At 37.3% G+C, this 26,197-nt stretch overlaps 1 protein-coding gene across 1 annotated transcript in view; it reads right to left on the reverse strand.

Moving 5' to 3' along the window:
* The window catches only part of LOC150107422 (transcription initiation factor TFIID subunit 1-like), a 960,372-nt gene that overhangs the window by 150,441 nt on the left and 783,734 nt on the right, over window positions 1-26,197 (reverse strand). The window contains exons 32-33 of the mRNA XM_090391850.1: window positions 12,621-12,717; window positions 12,474-12,521 (exon numbers count right to left, since the gene is read on the reverse strand). Of these exons, the coding sequence (XP_090247976.1) occupies window positions 12,474-12,521; window positions 12,621-12,717 (145 nt within the window). The remainder of the gene's footprint in view (window positions 1-12,473; window positions 12,522-12,620; window positions 12,718-26,197) is intronic.

Below are 26,197 nucleotides of genomic sequence, written 5' to 3' on the forward strand. Positions count from 1 at the left end.
TAAACATCCAGCTCTCATAGTTTTACATGCCAGGGGACTGATCCAAGCAATCTCCTAAGCTTGTCATACTTACCAGCCCTGTATGATTACTTACTTACCATTCCACATATATCAAGTCTTAACTGAAAATTCCACAAATCTGGCCACCTCCCAGGTCAAGATCATATGATTACTCACCAATTTGTGGCAATGTGGTCATATTTGTTACAGACAAATTCTCAGATGCAATTACTAGATCAATCACACTTGAACCCCTATTATATTCCATTACATGCTGTCTCAGGTAATTATCCCTTTGTAACTGAATAAAATCAATTTCCTTCCTCCATGTCTCCTCTCTCTCTCTCCTCCTTCCAATATATGTTCCCATAGTTGAAATCACCCATAATAATTACCTGTCCTCTACTCACCGAGTCTATTTGCTGAGGCAAGCCATCTTCATCATCTATTTCATCCCGTGGTTTTTTAGCAGCATCCAACTGTATATTTTGTTCTGCTCACCTCAATCTCACACACAGATAGCTTCAAATGTGCTATTTTTCTGTCCTGCAGTTGAATTTGTACTCTCTTTGGTTGCAGTTCAGTGGACATCATCAATAACACTCCTCCCCCATTCTGTTCTCTCTATCCTCCCTGAACACACTATACCTTTCGCATTCTATTCCACTAACTATTATTATGCCAATAACCTTTGGCCAGGATGAGCCAACCAATGCCAAAAATTTCTCCTGCTTGTTCCAAATGCTCATGGCATTAGTGTACATAAAGTGCAAAAGCCCCTTAGGCCCACACTATCCTGATTCTTTATACTAACCATCCCATTCTGGTTTCTCTGATTTCTAATTTCCCTGATTCTGCACATCCACTTTCACTTCATTCAACAACACTTTTTCCAGTCTCTGAACATCAAATCTATTCAGATGCAAACCATCCTTCTTGTATAAGTCGTTTTTGTCTGCCAAACTCACTCAATGCATATACAAACTCTACACCACTGTAAAACTCAATTGTAGCCTAAAAATATCAAAGTGCTTTACATCGATTTTTTACATAGGTCAAGCCCCATGAGAACTGTAAATAACCTTGTTTGTGTCTCTGTATTTTTTGTGCTAGATTTTATTGTAAATAATCCTTTGGAAATTAACTGTATATACTCCTTAAACAAGAAATATTTTAGACTGTTAAAGCCAAAGGCAATGTTTTGCTGCCGGAGCATTGTTTAATAGCTCTCTATGAGGGCATAAGAAAGGTTGTTTACGACTTTTATGCATGAGAAAGTGCTTACAAGCTCAGCCATAAACACCTCCAAAGTCAGTCTAAAAGGTTCAAGCAACTTTCCGCTGGTCAGCAACTTATGATCAAAAGGATGCACGGACAAGAACAAAGAGCAGGTTGAATTTAAAAGAAAATGAAAGAGTCATGCTGAATTCTTAGGGGATTACAACCCTTTGTGCAAGGTCTCAGAGAAGGCATTATAAAAAGGGACAGAGCTGAGCAGAGGGGGCTTCCAGTTGTCAGCAGAGGGTCATCAGAAGTCGGAACCAGAGCGGAAGCGGACTGCAGACCATAAGCGGAGTCCGAACCAGAGCAGTGGCGGCAGAGAAAAGAGGTGAGACAAGACCCCAGTTACTAAAAAGGAGAGCCGAGATCCAGGTGCCGAGAGAGCAAAAGGCGAAGCACTGTTACCAAGGAGAGCCAGATCAGTCACTGCCGGTCGGCAGTTACAGTCATTGGCGATTAGTAGCAGAAGTAAAGGCAATAAGAAGCAGAAGTTCCCGAAGTAAGGATCCAGAGGAGAATTTGCCCATATGCTGAAACCTCTTGAATATGTGCTATTCGAGTATCGCAGAATGAGTCAAAAAGCCCGCTAATATCCCGAAGTGATACCGCTGTAGCAAGATACTCCTGAAGGAAGCCTAAAACTCGAGATGAAAGAAAAGCCATAAAGACTTTAGTAAAAGACTCTTGACTGAATGTGCGATACAGAGCCTCTGTAAGTTACTTCCCTTTGTATATGTATATTTTCTTTTATAATCTAGGAGATATGTTGTATATGGACTGTTAAGAATTAGTTTAATAGTAATAAGAAGTGTCCATAAGAGAGTCAATTGGCATGTTAGAAGTTGATATCTAATTTGTAAAAATAATCTCTTTGCGAGTAAACTAGAAGTTTAATAAGTTGAATTTGTAAGCAGAGAGTAAATAAGTTTTAGCGTTAAAGAGATTATTTAGTGTTGAAGTGAAAGGGTTCTAATTTTATGCTAAAGATTTTTTAGATGGGTAGAGAAAGCAATCTACCTGTTGTTTGATTCATGTATATTTCATATTAATGTAAATAAATGAGTTTTAATCATTTGTTAAAAGAGTGCTGCCTGATCCTTTATTTTCCAACCGCACTGTTCCTAAATAAATCGGATTTGTGAGTGGGAAACAACTAAGGCATTAAAAGCGCAGTTTTATTACTTAAAAACCACGACTGTTTATGTAAACTTTGTTGAAGTTACGCTAGTAAGAGAGAGAGAGAGAGAGAGAGAGAGAGAGAGAGATCTACCAAAAGGTTTATTGAGTCTTATGCCGAATATACTGATGGCGCAGTCTGACAAATAAATTTTTAAGTGTTCATAGGCATACAACTAATAAATACGGAAGGTGGATAAACAATAGTAAGATAAAGGAAGTAAAGTAAGAAAGGAAAACATGTAGAATAATAAAGATAATAAATAATGCAGCAGACAGCATATTACACCACTCCTCCTGCAAAACCTACACATTGAGTCATTCGCTATTTTAGCCCTCCTTTTCACTCTACTCTGTCATACCATGGTAACAGACTCACTATCTTAATTCTCTCACTCTTTTCTTTTGCTACTTCCAGTAATTCTTTCATGTTCTCTCTCATGCCATACTTTTCTCCTTTTAAATCATTCATTCCAGCCACTATGATACTTTCTTTCACCCTACCCTACCCTTTTGTGCTCTAATAGCCTTTCTAGAATTATTAATTTTCACACCAGGAAAGCACAATTTTGTCAAACTCTCATTGATCACAGCTTTTATGATTGAATCACCATGCAACACTTGCTCCTTGATCTTTCTCTCTCTCTCTCTTGATCAAGCTCTAGTTTTTCTTATCTCGCATTTGTTTCTTTCTGTTATCAGATGATCCACTTGCCAGACATTTTTGCATTTGCTCAAGTTCACACTTTACTCTATGTATCACTCCATGCAACTGATCCATCTACCTTTACATCAGTCATACTATTCTTTTGTTCAACAGTTTTACTCTCTCTCTCTTCTATATTCTTATTTTCACTTCTACATTCTTGCTTTCACTAACTTTCGCTTCTCAATGCTTGCAATCTTTCACTCCATCAATTTCACTAGTTTTCATTTCCTTTCCATTTCTTTAATTTATGCCATCTTTTATCTTTTCAATCTGTTTTGCATTTATTGCCTCATGGTCTAATAATATACTGCACTTCCTACAAATCCATACCTTCCCTTGTCTCCCATCCATTCTCGCCACAAACACATCCCTTTCACTCCGCCATGCATATATATATTACACTCATGGCATCAAATCAATTTTGAAAAAGTCTATTTCATTATTGCTACTTGATTTTCGTGGTGCTTATCTAGACACACCTGTCTATGCATGCGTGGTGATCTCATGAGTACCACCATTGTGTTCTGTTTAAAAAATAATAAATCTAATAATTTAATAAATAATGCAGATACACTTCATTCTCAAAAATAAATAGCACAACACTAAAATTCAAGAAATACTGCCAATTATTACTCAAAATACACTTATCTTTTTTGAAGCTCCTTACCAACACTACACACGTTATGGCCCTCTAGTGGCCAATGGTTATGTGAACATAATTCCTCTGCTATCATCAGCAGCACTCGCCCTCCCCACTTCCTTTCCTGTCCTTTCTATCCTCCTGAAAAGTACTGCCCCTTCCATTTCTATTCCTGTTAGCATATCATCTTCATTCAACTCTGTTACACTTATTTCAATGATTTTGTAGGGAATAAACTCAATCAAGTGAAACCATTTCATCACTTTATTTCTGATACCTCTGGCATTTCTAAACAAGCACAGCAATTCACTTGTAGGTCCATAACCAGTCATACCCAAGCCACTTGGTAGTTGGGATTTCCCCACCACATCTGCCCTTGCCAAATCACCTTTATCACTGCTTACCACATATATCTGATCAGTCTCAAATTCCTTACTCACATCCAAATCTATTCCATTTCTATGCTGATCATCCTCATACATACTTTCACTACTGCTTCTAGTATCCACTCTCCCTATGCCATGTCTTTCTGTCCGCCCAGGCTCTCCCGTTTCCCTGTTCCTCTTGCATTCCCATTCTCTCTCTCTTCATCTCTCACACTACTACTGTTTCCAATGCCAGGTATTTCTGTCTCTTAAATACCACTTCCTGATCTTTGACTTCACCTCTTACTTCTGATCTCTTGCTTGCATCACACATTGCACTTCCATCTAGTAACAGTTTCTCCAGTGCACTCACTCCAAAGCCATTCAAATGCAATCCATCATGTCTGTATAATTCCATTCTTCTGTCAATACATGTTATACAAACAGTATTCCTTTCTCCTCACACATTTCTGCTAGCAGTAGTAGTAATAATAATAAAGTGACCTGTGACTCTAACATGGCCTTCTATGGATAGAGATAGGAAGATCAGGTAATGCCTTGGAGAACAAGAAATAATTCTTGACTATCATTATGGAAACTCAAGACTGGAAACCCATGCATGCACAGTTATTATGCACTCCTTGTCATCATCCTATCAATAATTTTCTTCTAAATGTGAAGAGTAAGAAAGTAAGGATTGTGAGTCTGCTGCCTCGGTATGATAGGACAGAACTGAGAAGGGCCATGATTGCTAATGAGTCAATAAGAAGATTGTGCAGGAGAACTGGTGTGCAGTTTATTGATATATATGGAGTGAATTTGATGGACAAAAGGGCATATATATGCCCAACAGGATACATTTAAATGGTTTTAGAGTTAGATGTTTGGAGAAAGTGTTGTTTCATGAGAGTGGTAGTGCAAAATCAAGGAAACTTGTGATATTAGGGAAGAGGAAATCAAGCATGAGTCTGGACACCCCTGTGATAACTGAGTATGTGCACAGTAATGATTATGCAATGCCAAATAGAATTCCTCAGGTCTCCAATACGAATGGATTGGTAATGACATTACACAAGAGTAACTATGGGTACAAAGGGATGTTGAAATGAATGTACACGAATGCAAGAAGTATCAGGAATAAGGGTGAGAAGTTTTTGGCATTGGTAAGCTCGACTTGGACAAAAATTAAAGGCATCAGTGAGACCTGTTTGACTGAAAATGATATAGTTACAGGGATAGGAATGTAAAGGGTATTGTATTTTCAGGGAGGATAGAAGGAACAGGACAGGAGGTGGGATATTGCTGATGATAGCTGAAGAATTACAACCAACAAAATTAAAAGTTAAAGAGAATTTTAGGTCTAAGAGAGATGGTTCATTTGAGGCTGTCTGATGTGAGACAGAGGCAAATAGGACAAAATACTTTTGATGGGTGCTAGACATGTATTGGCAGATAAGTACAATCAGTGTAAGCCAAACAATTATTATGGGGACATTGATAGGAGGAAGGAAAGGGAGCATGGCAAGATGGAAGTGGGATTTATACAGCTGCTAAGGAATAATTACATGAAACAACATGTTATACAGGAGACAAGGGGATTTGAAGTGATGGAGCTGATAATAGCATCAGAAGATGTATCCATAACGAAGACAGACACTATCTCCAATAGGGAAAAGCGAACATGCAGTCTTGTTCTGGGAAGTTGCCAAACATGTGGAGTTCTCTGTCAAGAAGGGGCTTATGTTCAATTATAAGGTTGGTGATCATAAGAGACTCAGGAGTCATCTGAACAGTGCCATGGTTTGAGAAGCTACAAGGAAAGAATGTCAGCAGTGCATGGCAAGTGGTCAGAGATTGCTTGAGAGTAGCAGTACCCAAGGTCAGGAGGATAAACAAAGTTAGAATTAAGTGGATCAGGGGATATAAAGCAAAAGCTGCAAAAAAAAAAAAAAAAAAAAAAAAAAAGGAGAAAACATTGTGGAGAAAATATAAAGAAAAAAGTGATCAGTATACTCATGTGCAGTACAAAGTGTAAGCAAGAAGAGTGACTAGTATGGTAAGGAAGGCCAAATCAGACTATGAGAGAGAATTAGCCAACCATGCCAAAGTAAACCCAAAGAGATTTTTTCATTATGTAGCAAGTAAGAGGAAAAATGACTATGGTACAATGACTTTAAATGATGCTCATGGTAGGAAGGTGACTGAACCAAAAGAAATAGTTCAGTTACTGAGTGATAATTTTGCAAAGGTGTATCATCCAGGTGTATCTACAGGTTATATGATTTCCATCACACAACAGATCCTTCAGGCATTTGTTACTTCATGACTCACCTCTCTTCCCTTGAGCAACTGCAGTGTGACTGTAAAACTGGCAATGTCCTTTGTTCTTCACTTGTGGTTGACCACGGTCCACTCTGTCTTCAATTTTCAGCACTCAAAACTTGGATTCTACTTAGCCAATTTTGATGAATTATATATCACTTCAGCTTGACAAGTAGAATTACTTTGCAACACTTTCAAATTAAAGACAGGAGTTAGAACCACTTTAAAACTATAAAAACAAGAGCAGTGATATCACCGTGTGCCTACACCAAATAATAGTAATAAAATTAACCCATTATTTGTAAAGTCTCCAGTATGTTCGATCTTACATTTTTGATTAAGTTAATTTTTATTTATTTTGACTAAGTTACTGGTAACTACATCACTCTACCTAGATCTCGGTCTTCCTCTGAGTCTTTTTGTGTTGTCAGCCTTGCATTAAACACTGCTTCCTAATGTTTCCTCTCTTATTAATCAAGTAGCAATTTAGGACTCTAAGACCTTCCTGTATACCCCCATTACAGAAGGTCAAATGGAAGAAACCAGTTTTCTATATAAAAGTCATTACACATCAGAGAGGCTATTTTTAGATTCAGAAATAGATGTGAAACACCCACCTAACTTCAATCTTAAAATCAATTTGAAGGTTAAATTGAAGTTGATTATATGTCACTCTCTAATGTTGCATTTAAACAACATTAAAAAATGACCTATTAGGATTTGTCTGTTACAAATTGAACTCTTTGCTAGACTCATTGTCACTCATGTACAGTAACAAGAAATTATCCTCTAGAGATAATGATTTGAAATATAACAAAAAATAAGCCAGTTAATATCTTTTTTTTTAATAATTTGTTTTAGTGTTATAATACTGTGAAAAAAAGGAAGAACATTAGGGCTAGAAAACTCTTATAATTGTTTACATATAATCCAGATTTTTAAAAAACACCTATGAAGAAATGATAGGCATAGAACAAGCTGGTTTCCAAGGAAACTATTCAACAATAGACCAAATTTTCACATTGCACCAACTAGCAGAGTTCAGCTGGGAAGACCATAAAGAACTATATTGTTGTTTTGTGCACTTTAAACAAGCTTTCGATAGCATCAACAGAGAAATCCTTCTTAAAATTCTACTAGAAAAAGCAATAGACAAATATATAATACAGTTTCTGATAAAATATTACTCTAAGACAAATGCAAATAATTAAAAAGGACACACTCACAACAGAACCCATAGAGATCCAAAGATAATGGGGCATCCTTGGATCCATAGAGATCCAAGGATGCACATTATCCCCATGCCTATTCAACATATATGTAGAAGAAGGCAATAGACAATGAGCCTGGAATCAATGTCAATGGTTTAAACTTAAATAATATCAAATATGCGGGTGATCTCGTCCTTATTGAGAGAACCCCAAATGAACTACAAAAGTTGATAAACAAGCTAAACGAAACCTGTAAAACATATGACATGACAATAAATATACAAAAGACAAAAGTGATGAAAATAGAAAGGAACAGAACTACCATCTCAGCCACCCTAAACGGAAAACAAATAGAACAAGTAGACAACTTCATATACCTTGGAAAACACTAACAGAAACAATAGATGAACTCAAAACAATCAAACACAAAATAGCGATAGGATGGACCACCATGGGAAAATTACAGAAAATCTGGAAAACAAACAAGATATCTAAGCAAGCCAAAAAAATTATATGAAGCAATAATTATATACCAACAGTCATCTATGGAGCAGAAGCGTGGACAGTTAAGAAAAGAGAGGAGAAAAAACTGCTGGCATTTGAAATGAAATACTTAAGAAAAATAAATAGAACAAGTTGGATAGAAAAGAAAACAAACATCACAGTCAGACAAGAATTATTGTATAAAAAGACAATAATAGAAAAAATTAGAAAAAAACAACAACTGAGATGGTTTGGCCACACTGTACATTACGCATGGACGCAGACAGACTTCCTAATGTCCTAATCAATACTTTTCCAACTGAAAAAAGAAGACCCCAGAAGACCAAGAATTACCTGGCTGAAATTAATAAAGAAGATCTAGGGATGCAGAACAAAGAAGGAACTTTTTTGAACAGCAAGAAATACAGAAGACTGGAAGATCCTACTCAAGAGAAGATTCAACCCATCTTAGATGGAAGAAGAAGATAATCCAGATTGAAATTGTCCAGAAGAATTCTCAATTTGTTGTTTTTGCAAGAAAACTATCATGATATTTATGAGAAGGTCACATTATTCATTTTGACATATTAATGTTACAAATAACACTAAAATATCAAAAGTTATGTTTTGTCACTGCTTCTATACCCATCATTATCTCCCTTCACTGGACTCAGTGTTAACTGATGTCATCTTCCCCCTTCCCCCCAAGCACTTATTCTCACGAGAGGCCATCGCTGCTACCATCCACCCTGAGAATTCTAGTTTCCCTGCATTGACAACTGATTTGTTCAGAAAACGGCAATCTTTCCAGATGCTTATGTCTTTCCTTATTCAAATGCAATTGGATGCTTGCATACAGTTCCTTTCTGTCTTCAAATGCCCTCCAAGCATCCACATATTCCAATCCTCTCGTCTGACACATTCTGGCTGTTATGCTATTCATTATTAATGCTCCTCTGTTCAGCTCTTCATTATCATACCTGGGCACACACACTATCTTTCCTCTCTGCATTTTGTTTTGTACAACCTCAAGAATGAATCTCAGATCTCTCGCTACCTAATTTACACTGCCTCGCCAGTCATTCGTGCCCACCATCACAATCATCTCATCCACCCTTACACCTGCTTAATTGCCTAGCCACACTTTCTATCATTCCTCCAGGCAAACACTCCTCTGGCATCCTATCTTGCACACCGCAGATCATCAAGTCTCCATACATCACACCACTTACCACTCTGTTCCTTGATTGCTCACATGCATACCTCATTCTCTCTCTCTCCTCTAACCCTTTCTCTTTGTGTTCCCTTGCTTATCTGCTGTCCTAGCATCACTCTATCCCTGGTTCCAGCACTCCCTTGCATTCTATCATTCCCATAACTCTCTCTCTCTCTCTCTATATATATATATAGGAGATGAATTAGTGGTGCTGATAGCATCAGCCTGGCCAAAGATTATTGGGATCTCTCAGACGTGGTTGACGGAAGATGATATAATAACAGGAATAGAAGTACAGGATTTTTGGGCAGGATAGGAAAGGAAAACGGGGTGGTGGAGTACTGCATATGATAAGTGATGATTTATGTCCCTTAAGAGTGAAGGCTTTGGAAGGCAGTGACACTAATGGTTTTGAAAGCATATGGTGTGAGGTAGAGGTGAGCAAGGCAGAATATTTAGTGGACGTGTTGCTACAAGCCAAGGAGCACAGAGAGTGGGGAGCAGGAGAAATTTAGGCAGTTGAGCTTGGCATGCAAGAAGATTGATTGTTATGGGAGATTTTAACTACAGTAGTGTAAGTTGGGAAGAGGAAAATGCATGTAGTAATAAGGGAATGGAATTTCTAGAATTCTTGAGGAACATGTGTCTTAGGCAGCATGTAATACAGGGAACAAGAGGTCCAAGAGTTTTGGATTTGGTCATAGCATCAGAAAAGCTGATAATACAGATGACAAATCTGCTCCCAGTTGGAGAGAGTGACATGTGGTTTTGACTTGGAAGATGAATAGACATGCAGGAGTATCAAAGAAAAGGGAACGTATGTGGAATTATAATGCAGGTGATTATAACAGTCTTAGATATCAACTTATGCAGTTAGATGAAGGGCAGAATTGGAAGGCCAGGATATCATTACTGCTTGGGAAATTGTCAGCAGCAATAGTAAGCTGTATTCCACGAGTGAAGAAGAGGACACAACTTCGTGTAAAGTGGATGACAAACAATATGAAACAGGAACTGCAGGTGAAAAAGAGGTTATGGAAAAGATATAAGGAGAAGGATGGAGAGCAGATGCATGAAGAATATAAGACTCAGGCAAGGAGAGTGACTAGTATTGTGAGGAAGGCAAAACTGGAATATGAGAAGAGATTGGCACTAAGATCTAAAGAAAATCTTAGAGAATTTTTTAGCTATGTGGCCAGTAGGAGCAGAAATGATTGTGGAAGAATGACAATGTAGGATAAAAATAGGAATAAAGTGACCAATGCAGAGGACATAATGGAGCTGTTCAATGAACACTTTATTGGAGTATTTCATCCTGGAAAAGTAAGTTTTAATACTAGAGTGATAGGATAGGTTCGAGGTTTAGAGGTGCAAGAGGAGAGTGTGTTCCAAATACTGAGTACTCTGGATGTCAGTAAAGCTGTGGGACTGGATGGTATTTTAACACGAGTTTTGAGAGAACGAGCTAAAGAACTGACAGTTCCGTTGACTTGGCTTTCCAATGAAAATCTGGCTATGAGAAAGGTACCCAAGGAATGGAAGGAAGGAAAGATAGTTTCATTGCATAAGGGTGGTAGCAGACTGGAAGTGTCTAATTATAGGCCAGTTTGTGTTTCATTAGTAGTTATTAAGATCTTGGAGAAATTAGTGAGGGACCATACACAGCATTGGGCAGATAAGGGTAATTTTATCTGTGAGAATCAACATGGATTTGTTAAAGGGCACTCTTGCTTTAGTAATATGATTGCCTTTTATAATAAAGTGACAAGAGCAGTTGATGAGGGAAAGGCATATTCTGCCATTTTTTTGGATTTTGCAAAGGCATTTGACAGGTGCCACATGATAAGCCGATTTTAAAGTTGCAGCACATGGATTAAGTTGCAGCACAGCAGATGATAGGTTAGTCAACTGGATTCAAGATTTGCTGTCTGATAGGTATCAGAGAGTTGTCTAAGGTGGGGCAATATCAAGGCAGCTGAAGGTTACAAGTGGGGTTCCACAGGGCTGTACTGGGACATGTATTGTTTAACCTTTATATAAATGACATTGTCAATGGATTGCAGAGGGATATTAAGTTGTTTGCAGATAATGTGAAGCTGGAAAGGGTTATTAGTAATAGTGCAGATGTGGCAGCCCTGCAGGAGAATTTAAATAAACTAGACAAATGGGCAAATGAATGTGGGTCTCAGTTTAATGGCAAAATGTAAAGTCTTGAAGTTTGGGATACATCGATGGGAGGCTGCATATTTGATTGGAGGAGCTGTACTGGAGGCAGTAGGGGAGATAAGAGATCTGGGGGTGATGATTGATAGAAAGTTGAAATTCAGGGAACATATTGTAAAGGTGGTGAAGGTAATGCATAGGATTGCTGCAATACTGAGAAGGACGCTGACCTGCAGAGATAAGAGTTATCGTTGCATTGTAAGACCCTGTTCAGACCACACTTAGACTATTGTTCTCAAATTTTGTCCCCACGATTTGAAGGGGATAAATTAATGGTGGAAAGGGTACAGAAATGAATAACAAAGATTGTTTGAGGACTGTACAATGTTAGTTATGAGGATCCGCTGAGGGAATGTGGACTGTAGAATTTGGTGGATAGAAGGAGAGGTGATATGATCAAGACTTTTAAAATGTTGAGAAGTAGTTACAGGGTTGACACTGGGGAGTTCTTTCGCTTGGTGGAACAGAGGGAAAGAGCAATGACAAGGGGCCATCCCTGGAAGTTATGAAAGGAATCTGTGAGTAAGAAGGTGAGGAGTGGTTTCTTTGCCTGGAGGGTGGTTGAACCATGGAATGCATTGCTGATAGAGTGTTGAGAGCAACAATTGTCAATGAATTCAAGGAGAGAGGTGTGATAGATTTTTGTATTTCCTAGAAAGGACCTCCCACGATGAGCCTTTTGACTCAATGGAGGCCTGAATGATGATAATAATAATAAATTTAAAAACATAAGTGTATATGCATATCTGATAACTTTTAATAAGTTTTTAATTATCATTAAATTTAGGTATTATTTATAATATTACATCAATCAAAAGAGTGAATCATATAAAAATACTGCTAATACCTTAAGCAATGGCTGCTCCTTCCTTGGATTTTTCTTTGGAGGTGAAATCTGTTTAAATATATAACAGAAACTTGAGTGTGATTATACCATACTATATATATTTATATTAAAAACCAACATGAATATAATTAATAATATATTACTTACCTTCAATAACGGTTGTTCTTTCCTAGTTTTTTTCTTTTGAGGGGCCGTTTTTTCTTTTTCTGCATTTCGTTTTAATCTTCTCAACTGCTCTTGAATCCTGCAATTATATATATATATAATGAACAAAATGAAAGCAGGGAGAACAGTTAAAATAATGTTTAAAAATGACACATCAATTTATTTAACAAGCTGTTAAATAAATTGATTTATTTAATGTTGGATGAGATATCAGAGTTGGATCAGTGACTGGCAGTCATATAGCTATCAGAAAGTTGTATATGGTGGTGCAGTATCCTGAAAGAGGAAGGTCACTAGTAGTGAACCCAGGGGGCCAATTTTGGGACCACTATTGTTCAATTATCTTAATGATATTGGGATGGGTTTAATTGGTGATATACAGCTGTTTACAGATGATGCAAAATTGGGAAGATCAATGCAAAGTCAAACAGTGGTTTTTGGAACGTGGAGTACGAGGACAGATTGAGAGAATGTAAATTGCAGCCTCGTGAATAGGAGGAAGAGGGGGGGAGAGGATATCATTGAGACATATAAGCTAGTCAGGGACTGTTATCAACACGGAAGAGATTTTTCATAGAATGGGAGATGGGGGGGGGATAGAACAACAGGCCATCACTGGAAACTGTATAAGGAAGATGTGTGTGTGCATGCACACATAGGAGTGAGGAGCAGGTTCTTTGCATGGAGAGTGGTGGGTTAGTGGAATGCATTGCCTGAGTGTGTTGTGAATGTAGACACATTGAATCAGTTTAAGGCATGGTTGGATGAGCATTGTGTGAATAGTGTGTAGCTCCCACGATGAGTCTCTAACTCCATGGAGGTCAGATGTTAATAATAATAATATGAGTTCTCAGAAAAATTTAAGTGAGTGAGTGAAAAGACAGCACCAATGGCAGACTTATATTATTATTTCATGACACCTCCAAGGAGTCCAACGTCTCATTGAGGGAGGGCAGCACTGGCTCTACAACTCTCAACTCTCTGTCTCCATCATCTATATCAATGCCATCTACTGCTCACCACCACCACCACTAGTCTTTTCTCTGAATTGCACGGTCCTAAAGACCCATTTTTCTGTATGCGGGATGAAAAACCCAAGTTTCCAGGGGGAAATACCCTGCTATCCATATGAGATCGGCTAATTCACCTTCAATTGAAAAATTGCATATAAAGATTCTTCCTGTCATGATGAGAATCAAACTTAGGCCTTTTCTGAGTGAAGAGCACAAAGTACTATCATTCTTCCAATTGCACTACAGAGGCATTAAAAATGAGTATATTAGGAAGGTACTTATATTGTTAGTATTCAGGAATGTGTGATTAGTGTGATGAAAGGTGGTATGGTCACATACACAGAATGGGTGAGGAAAGATTAATGAAATCAGGTTTCTTCTTAGTATTTATATCCTCATTTTTCATATGATTTTGCCATTGATACCACCTGTTCGCTCACCTAATTTTTCTCCATACAAGAAAGATCTCACTCTCTAATGGTAGCAAACCCTGTTTTGCTAATCTTTTCTCTTTCATTCTGTTTAATTAACCATACAACCTTGTAATGTGTGATCACAGCTGACCTTAGATCAGCTGTAACCACACATTTTTCATTGCTAATAATATCAAGTAGCATTCTAATATATTCATTTTTAATATGATTCTGCCATTGGTGCTATCTATTTACTCACCTAATTTTTCTTAGAAATATTATATTTGTAGCCTCCAGTCTTTAATCAACCATATTATTGCTAACTTGATTCTCAGATCACAGTTTAGTGTTTGGCTAATTTCTCTCATGCCATTTAAATTTATCGCTACCATACAGAAATGCTTAATATATTGTCTATTTTCATGATGATGGTTTTTTTTTACCTTGGTTCTACTGTACATTAAAGATACCAAGAAATTATATACTTGGTTTTAATCCTTAACCCAAGCAAGGAAAACAATGTTTTGCATGCAAAATATATTCATGTCTGAGTTACTTATATAGAGGCCAATGACTTCACATCACTTGACTTAGTATGTATTCCATAATGCAAAGCGTGCACGCATGCACACACACACACACACACACACACACACACACACACACCCTCCCTCCCTTTCGGATGTGTAAAATGCTATGCATAATGGGAAGGTCCACTACACAGACCGGTTTCGACCTTTATTAATGTCTCATCAGTCGGAGCCAGACCCAGGAGAGATAGGATACATACTAAGGCAAGTGATGTGAAGTCATTAGCTTCTACATACAAGAAGTTCAGACGTGAATATATTTCATGTGCAAAACATTGTTTTGCTTCCTTGGGTAAAAGAATAAAATCAAGTATATAAGTTATTGATATCTTTAATGTGTCTATTTTCATATTTAATTTGCCATCTTCAATAAAAAATTGTGACATTAGGAATGCAGTTGAAGTATTCTATGTACCAGGTTATTTTTATATTTTTAGTATAATAAATTTAGTTTAATCCTTTATCCAAGTGTGAGCAAACAAAGTTTGCACCTGAAAGTATCTTCAGGACGACTGGGTAGCTTGTTGGTAGCTTGCTCCACCTTTGCAATGAGTTGCCCTGGTGTTGTTATTATTGTTATTATTATTGTTCCGGGAAACTCCAAGGAGTTGACAGACTCATTGAGGGAGGCCCTAACATCATGTCAAGAACAACTATTCAACATTCACACAGTATCTATCATACCTTGCCTTGAACTCATTCACGGTCATAGCACCCACAACAGACTCTGGAAGCTTATTCCACTCATTCACCACTCTCCAAGTAAAGAACCTAGCTCTAACACCCTTGTCAACCACGCTCTTGCCCAGCTTCCATGCATGGCCCCTAGTCCTCCTACCACCAGTCATATTTTCAAAAATATCTTCTGGATCAATCTTATAAAAACCCTTCAGTAATTTGAATGTCTCAATCATATCACCCCTCCTTCGCCTATCGTCCAATTTCTGCAACCCACAAATCTTCAACCTATTCTCATAAGGTTCATTCCACAGACCTGCTATCATCTTGGTCACTCGTCTCTGGACCCTCTCCACTTCCTCCCCATCACGAAGAAACCCTGGTGCCCATAACTGGGCACAGAAGTCCAGATGGGGTCTTATCAAGGCTCGATACAGAGGAACAACAACTTGTTCGTCTCTGCATGTTAAAGTATTTTTCAGAAGCCAAGTGATTTGGTGAGCTGTTTTAGTTACTTTTGCAATGTGCCCCCTAAACTTCAACTCCCTATCCACCAACACTCCCAAATCCCTGGCCTCATCAATCTCCTGGAGTATGGTTCCACCAATGCGATATACTGCTGCTATTCTTTTCACCCCAAAGTGCATAACCTTACACTTTGCCACATTAAATTGACATCCATTTTTCCTAGCCCAGTCCTCCAAACTATCCAAATCATCCTGTGCACTCACAATTGCTCTACCCAACTTTGCATCATCAGCAAACAAGTGAACACTTCTTCTCAGATCCTTTCCAATATCATTGATGAACAAATTGAAAAGCAGTGGTCCAAGAACAGAGCCCTGTGGCACTCCACTAGTCACAAGACGTCTTTTAGACTCCACTCCTGAATAAACCACTCTTTGATATCTATCCTTCAACCACCCTCCTATCCATCTCACCAACCCTATATCTATACCCATCTGCTCCAGTTTACTGATTAGGGTTCCATGTGGTATCCTATCAAAGGCCTTGGCAAGGTCCAGTAGTATCACTGTAAACCCATTACCCCTATCCAGTTCAGCCGTCACTGTGTTATAAAACGTGAGCAAGTTACTGAGGCATGATCTACCCTTCACGAAACCATGTTGTCCCCCATACAATATCCCATTTTCATCTATCCAATCCTGTATTCTTTTCTTGACTAATTTCTCTAAGACCTTGACAATGATTCCTGATATGCTAATCGGTCGGTAATTTATAACAGCAGTCTTGGAACCACCTTTATGCAGTGGAACTATTTTCCCCTCTTTCCACCTGCTCGGGACTAACCCAGACCCGAGACTCAAATTAAACAAAATGGTCAAGGGTACTGACAATTCTTTAACTGCTTCTCGTACAACACGAGCTGGTATACCATCCAATCTCACAGATGTATTGACATTGAGGTTATGCAATAGACTACTCACCTCCACTTCATTAACCACAATTCCCATATAATCTACTGGTTTATTCGTTTCTGCAATGTCACCACCTGGATGATATACTCTTGCAAAGTGCTCACTCAGTAACTCAACTATCTCTACTGATTCAGTTACCTCCCTACCATCGGCATTCTTTAAAATCAATCTGCCATGTACATTTTTCCTTTTACTTGCTACATATCTAAAAAACTGTTTAGGATTCTCTTTAGCCTGCATGGCCAATGTTCTTTCGTAATCCTTTTTTGCTTTTCTTACCACACTCACCCTTCTGGCCTGCGCTTTATACCGTTCATGTGCCTGCCGGTCACCCTTCTCCTTAAATTCCCTCCATAGTTGTTTCTTTTTTTGCAGCTCAAGCTTAATGGTGTTATTCATCCATTTAACCCCTACTTGATTTATTATTTGGACTCGAGGTATACAGTCAGCCATTGCTTCATGCAAGCACTTCTTAACTACCTCCCATGCACTATCAACTTCTAGTCCTTGCAGTTGTACATGCCATGGCACTGAACCAATCAAACTCCTAAGCTTGTCATACTTTCCAGCCCGATAATTCCACATGTACCCTGTCTTAATTGAAAATTCTACACCTTGAGCCACCTCCCAAGTTAAGACCCTATGATCACTCTCACCGATTGGTGGAAATGTGGTCATATTTGTTACAGCCAAATCCTCAGATGTAATTACTAGGTCAAGCACTCTCTGACCCCTAGTATTTTCCATTACATGCTGTCGCAGATAGTTATCCCTTAATAACCGCATAAAATCCAGTTCCTTCCTTCCGTGTGTCCTCTCCTCACTCCAATCAATGCGACCATAGTTGAAATCTCCCATAATAATCACCCTCCTTCCACCCATTTCTTCTATTTGCTTGTGCATACTGTCACCACCATCTTTTCCATCACCTGGTCTATAGCAGCACCCAATTGTATATTTAGTTCTGCTAGCCGCAATCTCACACCAAATGGCCTCAAATGTGCTCTTTTCTCTATCCTGCAATTCAACTTCTATTCTCCTTGGCTGGAGCTCATCAGCTATCATCAACAATACTCCTCCCCCCATTTTATTCTCTCTGTCATTCCTGAACACACTATACCCATCACATTCAATCCCACTAGTTATATCATCTACAGTCAGCCATGTTTCACTAATACCTATAACCTGTGGTCTGGAAGTGCCAACCATGGCCAAAAACTCTTTCTTCTTGTTCCTAATACTCCTAGTATTAGTGTACATGAATTTAAGACCCCCATTAGCCCCAACCCTACCTTGATGCCTTATATTAACTCCCACTCAGATTTGTTGTCCTTATTTGCTCTGGCATATTATATTCATTCTTACATTCAACTGCCTCCATAAGGACTGTATATCTACTCCCCCCCCCCTTAACAAATCTAGTTTCCCTGAATTTGCACATCCACTTTACCACCTCATTTGCACACACATTGTACCACCTTACCCCAGTCATCCTGAAGATACTTTCAGGCGCAAACTTTGTTTGCTCACACTTGGATAAAGGATTAAACTAAATTTATTATACTATAACCAAGTGAAAAATAAACTTTAAACATAGATCCTTGTTATATTTTTATGATTTCTTAACTGTTTGTTGTGAAGTGAAATTCTGGTCTCGACAACCTCTATTTGACCTGAACCCAGCTTATTCTTTTCCAAGTTTCCTTCCATGACTTTTCATAGCCTCTTCTCAAGTGCGGTAGCATAAATCATACCAAGAACACTCAGCAGGGAAATTCCTCTGTAATTCTCATATTCATTTTTATTTCTCTTTTTTTTTTTAGATGGATTTGACCCGAACCCAGCTTATTCTTTTTCAAGTTTCCTTCCATGACTTTTCTTAGCCTCTTCTCAAGTGTGAGCATAAATCATACCAAGAACACTCAGCAGGGAAATTCCTCTGTAATTCTCATATTCTTATTTCTTATTTATCTTTTTTTTAGATGGATACTATGAGAGATTTACTCCAATCATTCAAAATTTGACCTGATGACCATGCCTTCTAAATTATACGGTGTAGCCACTGTAAAACTTTCATACCTTCATATTTCAGCATTTCTGGTCAAATATCATCTACTCCAATGTGCTGTCATGTTTCTGATGACCTTTTATACCTGAAATACTGATATGTGTTCCTGAATACATTACTCCTAAATATTTTCTACCACTGTTCCCTCACTTCTTATTTCACTCGGCAATCTTTCGAAATAATTACACTAAACAGAATTGGGATTCAAGATTAAACTGATAATAGTTGAATGTTTAAATGCTGCAGAACATCAAGCAATTTTTTTTAATAATATTAATTTATTGTAGGTTTATAAATATATATTGGTATTGTGATAGTTTGAGTTACATCAATTTGAGAAAAACTTGTATATTTCTATTAAAGTAGATATTGTTGGTATGGCACCAATGATGGCAGCCAAGACATCCTTGCTGAGTGAGTTGCCTATGCAAGATAATGTTTAGTGCATGTGTGAGATATATTCATCATGAAAGTTGAAAGATTTTTGGAAGGAAAGTGATACTGGTGAGAGAATCTGTTAAAAGAGCTTGATGAAAGTAATATTTAAGTCCTTCACAGGACAAAGTGTGAAACTGAAGGATTGCAGAAACACAATAGAGCTGAGAAGAGAAAAAAAGGTAAGAGGTGTGAGGTAAGATATGTCCATAAAATGAGTAATTAGTCAAAGCATGACTAAATTTTCTTTTCCTAGTGCAAAATTTATTAATAGAAGTGAAACTGTCAGGATGCAAAAAAATGGTAAGCTGCAAAAAATGGACTATTTTGGCGGGCATTAACCACTTAAAAAGGGAAAAATATTGTATAAGAGAGGATATGAGTTATAGGATGAAGTGAAAAAGAAAAGTGAGATGGGGAAGATTATAAGTCTATTGTCAGTTATGATCCAGATGAGTTGAGGAGGAGGGCAATGATAGCAAATAAATAAATGTACAGGTTGTGCAGAAGAAGTGGTATGGAGTTTATAGACCTATGGGCTGAATTTGATAGTTGGTATGACTTATATAGAGATAGAAGATTTCTATGAAATATTAGAATCCACATTAAATAATTCTAAAGAATTCCACATAATGGGTGATTTTAATGCAAGACTGGAAGCAGAGATGACCAGTAAATCTGGATTTGGACAGAGGAATGAAAGAGGAGAAAGACTTATTGAATTCGCAGAAGAAAATAACCTCTTTATTATGAACAGCTTTTTCCAGAAGAAAATCAACTGAAAATGGACTTGGAGAAGCCCAAATGGACAAACTTACAATGAACTTCATCCTCTCCAACAGAAGATATATAATAAATAATACCAAAGTGCTTAATAGATTTTATACAGGAAGTGACCACAGACTAGTAAGGGCAAAAGTATGGATCAACAAAAAATGGGAATGGAATAAGCTCATAAGAAAAAAGTCCAATTTAATGAATCTACAAAACCTCTACCACAATAACAGCTGTTATAGTGAATCACTCAAGAATGAACTAAAAAAGTTAAACACAGCTACTACTATCAAAACACAGCTGCTACCATCAATGATGCTAATGAAATCTTAACAAAATCTATCTTGAATTGTACACTAGAAATAAAAGGTGTAAAAAGGCACCAAAGAGAGGGAAAAACTAAGACAGGAAACCTTAGATCTGATGAAAAAAAGAAGTGAATATGAAAAGAGATTTGAATGATACCAATAAAATAGAATATACAGAAATCTGTAAAACTATACGTAAAAGGATGAAACATGAAATTAGATCATACAATACTAGGAAAATTAAATAAACAATAGAAAATAATAGTAATATGAATGTCCTAAAACGAACATTATCAGCTGGAACAAAGGAAATAGTTGCTGTAAGAGGAAAAAAATGGTGAACTTATAAAAAAATAGAGATGCAATAATCAAAATAATTGAGGAATTTTATACTGAACTCTATGAAGACAAAGACCGAGACATCCAAGAATCATCTATGGATAACTCGAATGAAGAAGAACACGATGCCCTTGAGATCTTACAAGGTGAAGTGGAAATGGCACTGCAGGAAATGAAGAATGGAAAAGTCCCAGGAGAAGATGGAATTATGGCAGACTTCTTAAAACTGGGAGGAAGCCCTGTCATCAAACAGCTGACTAAACTTTTTTGTTGTGTCGGAAAAAGTGCTGATTCACTTTTGATGAGTCATCCTTTTTCCGACCCAACATAAGGTAACCTCAGAAGGGATGGATAAGGACATACTTATGCTTCCAAATAGAAAATGTGCCTATTAATGACCTAGAAAATGTATATATATATTCAGTTTTGTAAAATTTAAGTAATGTTAAAGAAGCCCATAAACTAAATAGAGAATGTCTGTAAATTTATTAAGATAGAAAATCATATATAATTGCTAAAGAGATGTGTATAAGCTAATACAAGTTTTAGGCCATGTCAAAGACAGTTCGTGGCCACGGTATCCAATCGGCTGCCACCGTATGCATGATGACACCACCGAGTGAAAGCACTGTTTTGGAGTATATAGGTTTCAGCGGGGATTTGAATCGCTTCGGTTTCATCGGTTCCTGGTTTCCTGAGCGGAGAGCTGAGTAGTTGTGGAAAGCTTGCTGCCATGCATAACAAGAATTTCCCCTTGCTATGTGTGCTACACGGATCAAAGCTGCAGCTATAATGCACCCAGATTCCTAGAAGAAAGGGCCACTGGTGAAATTACGCCAGTGTAGAAGTCAGTAAAAGAGTGCTTCCATTTCAAGTAGAACAAAAGAATAGCAAAGACGCCATTGAAGAAAATACAGTGAGAAGATCCGAGTATCCAGATAAGAAGGTCCTAAATCCACCAGATAAAGCAAGAATGGTAAGCCGAAACCTTTTATATTAAATTAGAGTAGCCGTGGAGAAAAGAGAACTGAACGTTGAAAAAACAGCCAATTTCTGTGCAGTGCCTAAAGAACTGTCTGCATTTGGGCATTTTGTCTACATCTACGGAATAATTGAGCCGAACAGGAACCGAGGGTTTGGACTGCTTGTATCGAAAGAAGGAAACTAATGTTATTATGTTAAAACTTAATTTAAATGCTAGCTAAAATTCTGGGGGGGGGGGGGCAAAGTTTGAATATAAGAAAGAATGTTATCTCATGAAATCTATGCCAGAGTTGTAGAATTGGCTTGTATATATATGTAATCTATATGTGTAATAGTAATTGGTAATTTAGTATAAGTTTAACAGAGTCTGAGAACAGGTATATATAGAAGTGTAAGATTTTGTCAGTATAAGAAATTATAGTGTAGAACTTTTTTTTTTGGATGTGTTAATTTAAGAAAAGGGATGGAACTCAGACTCTTTTAGAATTGAAGGTTTAACTAAAATGTATTTAAATGCTTATGTCAAAATAAATGTATTTCTTATGTGTAAACCAAATGAGTTTGTCATGTTTCTGTGGATTGAATTACCACTTGGAAAATCACAAACTGTGTATTAGAGGGAAATCCATTAGTAACATAAGAAACGGGACCACGACTGCAAACTTCTTGATCCCTGAATTCTTTTTCTTAGTATCCTAGAATAGTATATCAGAATTCAGTTGCCGGCTGGAGCAGTCATAAAATAATATAAATTTGTCGGCAAACGAAATAACTGATAATAAGATAGAGATAAAATAACAACTAAGATAAAGATAATAAGAAAAAAAGAAAGCAAAAAAGATATAACACTTTAATAAATGCCTAAAACAGGGAAAAATTCCAAAAAAATTGGAACAATTCACTTCTAATATTAATTTTTAAAAAGGGCAATAAGGAAGAAATTAAAAACTACAGACCTTTAAGCCTACTCCCCATCATATATAAAGTCTTCACAAAAATTATAAATAATAGAATAAAATCTAAACTAGAGGGAATGCAATCCTGTGAACAAGCTGGATTTAGAAAGAATTACAATACTTTGGATCATATTCATACATTAAGACAGCTCATTGAAAACTCAATTGAATACAATATACCCTTATGTCTGGCCTATATAGATTACGAAAAAGCATTTGATTCAGTTAAAACATCTGCAACACTAAAAGCACTTGAAACCCAGGGAGCTGAGAAACCATATATTGAAACACTAAAACATACTTACAATAATGCAACTTCTATAATTAAATTATATAAAAACAGTGAAAAGTTCTCAATACAAAAAGGCATCCGGCAAGGAGACATCATATCTCCCAAATTATTTACAGCTGCACTAGAGGAAGTCTTTAGAAGCCTTGATTGGGAAACAAAAGGAATAAACATAAATGGAGAAAGGCTGCATCATCTGAAATTTGCAGATAATGTTGTCCTAATAGCAGATAATCTTGAAGATCTGGAAGAAAGGCTAAATTCAGCTAAATGAAGCTTCCAAAGTAACTAGATTAAAAATAAATAGAGAAAAAACAAAAATAATGATGAATAAATACATAAACCATATAACTGTCAAAGTTGAAAACCATGAAATAGAACAAGTTACTTTATATGCATATTTAGGCCAATTACTATCTTTTGAGGATTGCCAAAGGAAAGAGATTGAACGAAGAATTCACCTTGGATGGATGGCTTATGGGAAAATGAGAGACATATTCAGAAGTGACATCTCTATGAGTAAAAAGGAAAGCTTTTGACCAGTGCATACTTCCTGTCCTAACATACGGAGGAGACACATTGGACTTTAACAGAAGCCCTAAACAAAAAGCTGAGAACAACACAACATCACATGGAGAGAAGTATGCTAAAAATAACATTAAGAGATAGGAAGACAAATACCTGGATAAGATCTCAAACAGGTGTCAGGGATATTGAAATACATTAAACAGGCTAAGTGGTGATGGGCTGGCCATATTGCCAGATGCAGTGACGGGAGATGGACTAGAAAAACAACAGAGTGGAGACCAATGGATGGAGCAAGACAAAGAAGAAGACCGAGAAGAAGGTGGAGGGATGAACTGGAACAAACTGCAGGAGTGAGATGGATAGGAGAAGCAGAAAACCGAGTGGTCTGCAAAATCATGGGGGAGACCTTTGTCCAGCAGTGGACAGAACCAAAAGGTTGAAGAAGAAGAAGACTGCACTTTTTTGAGTTTGGTGTCAAGAGCCATGTTCATTGACAGTGTGGAAGTGCAAAGTTAGGAAAACTAAAAAAAGCAAATAAGGAGGATTTGTGTGTGTGTGTTTGTGTGTGTGTGTGTGCAGGTGCTCATGAGGCAAATAAATGTGAGAATGACCAAAAAAAAAAAGTGAATCTAGTCTCACTATCAAGTAACAATATTATCATATGGGATAGGCAATATAGTGTGTAAAGATGGTTAGGATATAAGGGGATGCTACATTTATATATATATATATATATATATATATATATATACATATATATACACACACACACACAGTAAAACCCCGAAGTTACGCGGTAGGTGGGACCAACAAGACCAAAAAGCGCATAAGTCGAATTCGCATAACTCGGGGTATAATTTTGCATGTAATTTATATATACAAACATACAATTGGGACCAAAGATTTACAAAAACACCTATATTTCTTAAGAAATATAATCATAATTGTAGTTTTTCGTACATAAAAAAAAGAAAGTTATTTCGATGTCGATGGTTTCATAAAATCTAACAGATTCATCTGATGGCATAATGTCTTTTTCTTGTCATGCAAAATTTCTTCATAGGAAGCTGATGATTTTTTAATTCCCTGCCTTGTGGCTACAATTCATTCCTCATTAGAATCTATGTCCTCCAAAATCTGTAAACCTTTCTTTTATGATTGTTCTTACTGTGGATTCCTGTAGATCGAACTTCTTTGCTAGCTCACAAATTTTCATTCCGTCTTCAAAATCCTTAATGTCGAGTTTTGTTTCCAAAGTCAATGTTTTTCTTTTCTTGCTAACTGTAGAAGAATCGGACTTGCTTCTTTTGGATGACATTATTATTTTTTAATGCAATAAAATTTTTATCAAGAACATAACAATAAACAATAGGTTTGTAGACTATAAAAATCGTGTATGAATGGAGACCGCGTGAAACACATCAGTGCTTGTTCACAGCATGTGCAACACTGGCGAATACAGCCGGCGCCTGAAAGATACGACTAGTGGTGAGGCGTGAAGCGGGACGGGAATACGTACATATAAGAAACCGCGTAACTCCGGATTCGCGTAAGTCGGGGTATGACTGCATATATATATATATATGTTATAATAAATTTAGTTTAATACTTTATCCAAGTGTGTGCAAACCAAGTTTGCGCCTGAAAGTATCTTTAGGACTGGGGTAAAGTGGTACAACACCGGGCGACTCCTTGCAAAGATGGAACAAGCTACCAACACTGCTATCTCAGTATCTCCCATAATGCAAAACACATCTCCTTGCTTATGGGAGATACTGAGATAGGAGGGTTGGTAGCTTGTTCCACCTTTGCAAGGAGTCGCCCGGTGTTGTACCACTTTACCCCAGTCCTGAAGATACTTTCAGGCGCAAACTTTCTTTGCACACACTTGGATAAAGGATTAAACTAAATTTATTATAGTCTGACCAAGTGAAAAATAAACTTTCAAAATATATATATGTGTGTGTGTGTGTGTAATATAATATAAGCAGGAATAAAAGAGTAGTTTTTGACATTGGTTAGTGAAATTACACCAAAAGTTATAGGCATTAGTGAGACCTGATTGACAGCAGATGATGTAGTTACAGGGATTAATGAGAGGGGGTATAGTATTTTCAGAGAGGAGAGAGAAGATAAGATGGAGAGCATAGTGCTGATGACAGCAGATGAACTGCAGTCAAAAGAGTAGGGGATAAGAAAGTAGCCATATGGATGGCAATTCATTTGAGGCAATATGATGTGAGACAGATGCTAACAGAACAAAATATACAGTTTGTTGCTGCTGTAGGCCATAGGGTGCAAGGGATGATGTGAAAGATATGCATCAGCAAATTAGTGTAATGAGGATGAGTTGAAGAATTATTACAGGGACTCCTATGAAGACACAAATTGGAAGGAGGAAATATCACATGGCAGGAAGGAAATAATAAACAATAATTACTTGGAGTAGCATGTGATTGATGGAAGGTAATTAGGGTACAACAATGTTAGATCTTATCATAGGATCAGATCTGACACTTACCCCAATTACCTTCAATCACATGGCAGGAAGAAAATGGAATTTATACATCTAATAAACAATAATTACTTGGGGCAGCACATGATGGAAGGTAACTGGGGTATGTAAGTGTTAGATCTCATCATAGGATCAGATCTGTCCATAACCAAGTTGTTGCCTCTGATTAGTGAGAATAATCATGTGGTCTTGACTTGGGAGCTCACGAAACAGAATTTTCAGTTAAGAAG

Source organism: Typopeltis vanoorti, chromosome 4, assembly GCF_054136105.1.
Source record: "Typopeltis vanoorti isolate ZY-2024b chromosome 4, IOZ_Tvanoo_1.0, whole genome shotgun sequence".
Classification (NCBI taxonomy): Eukaryota; Metazoa; Arthropoda; class Arachnida; order Uropygi; family Thelyphonidae; genus Typopeltis; species Typopeltis vanoorti.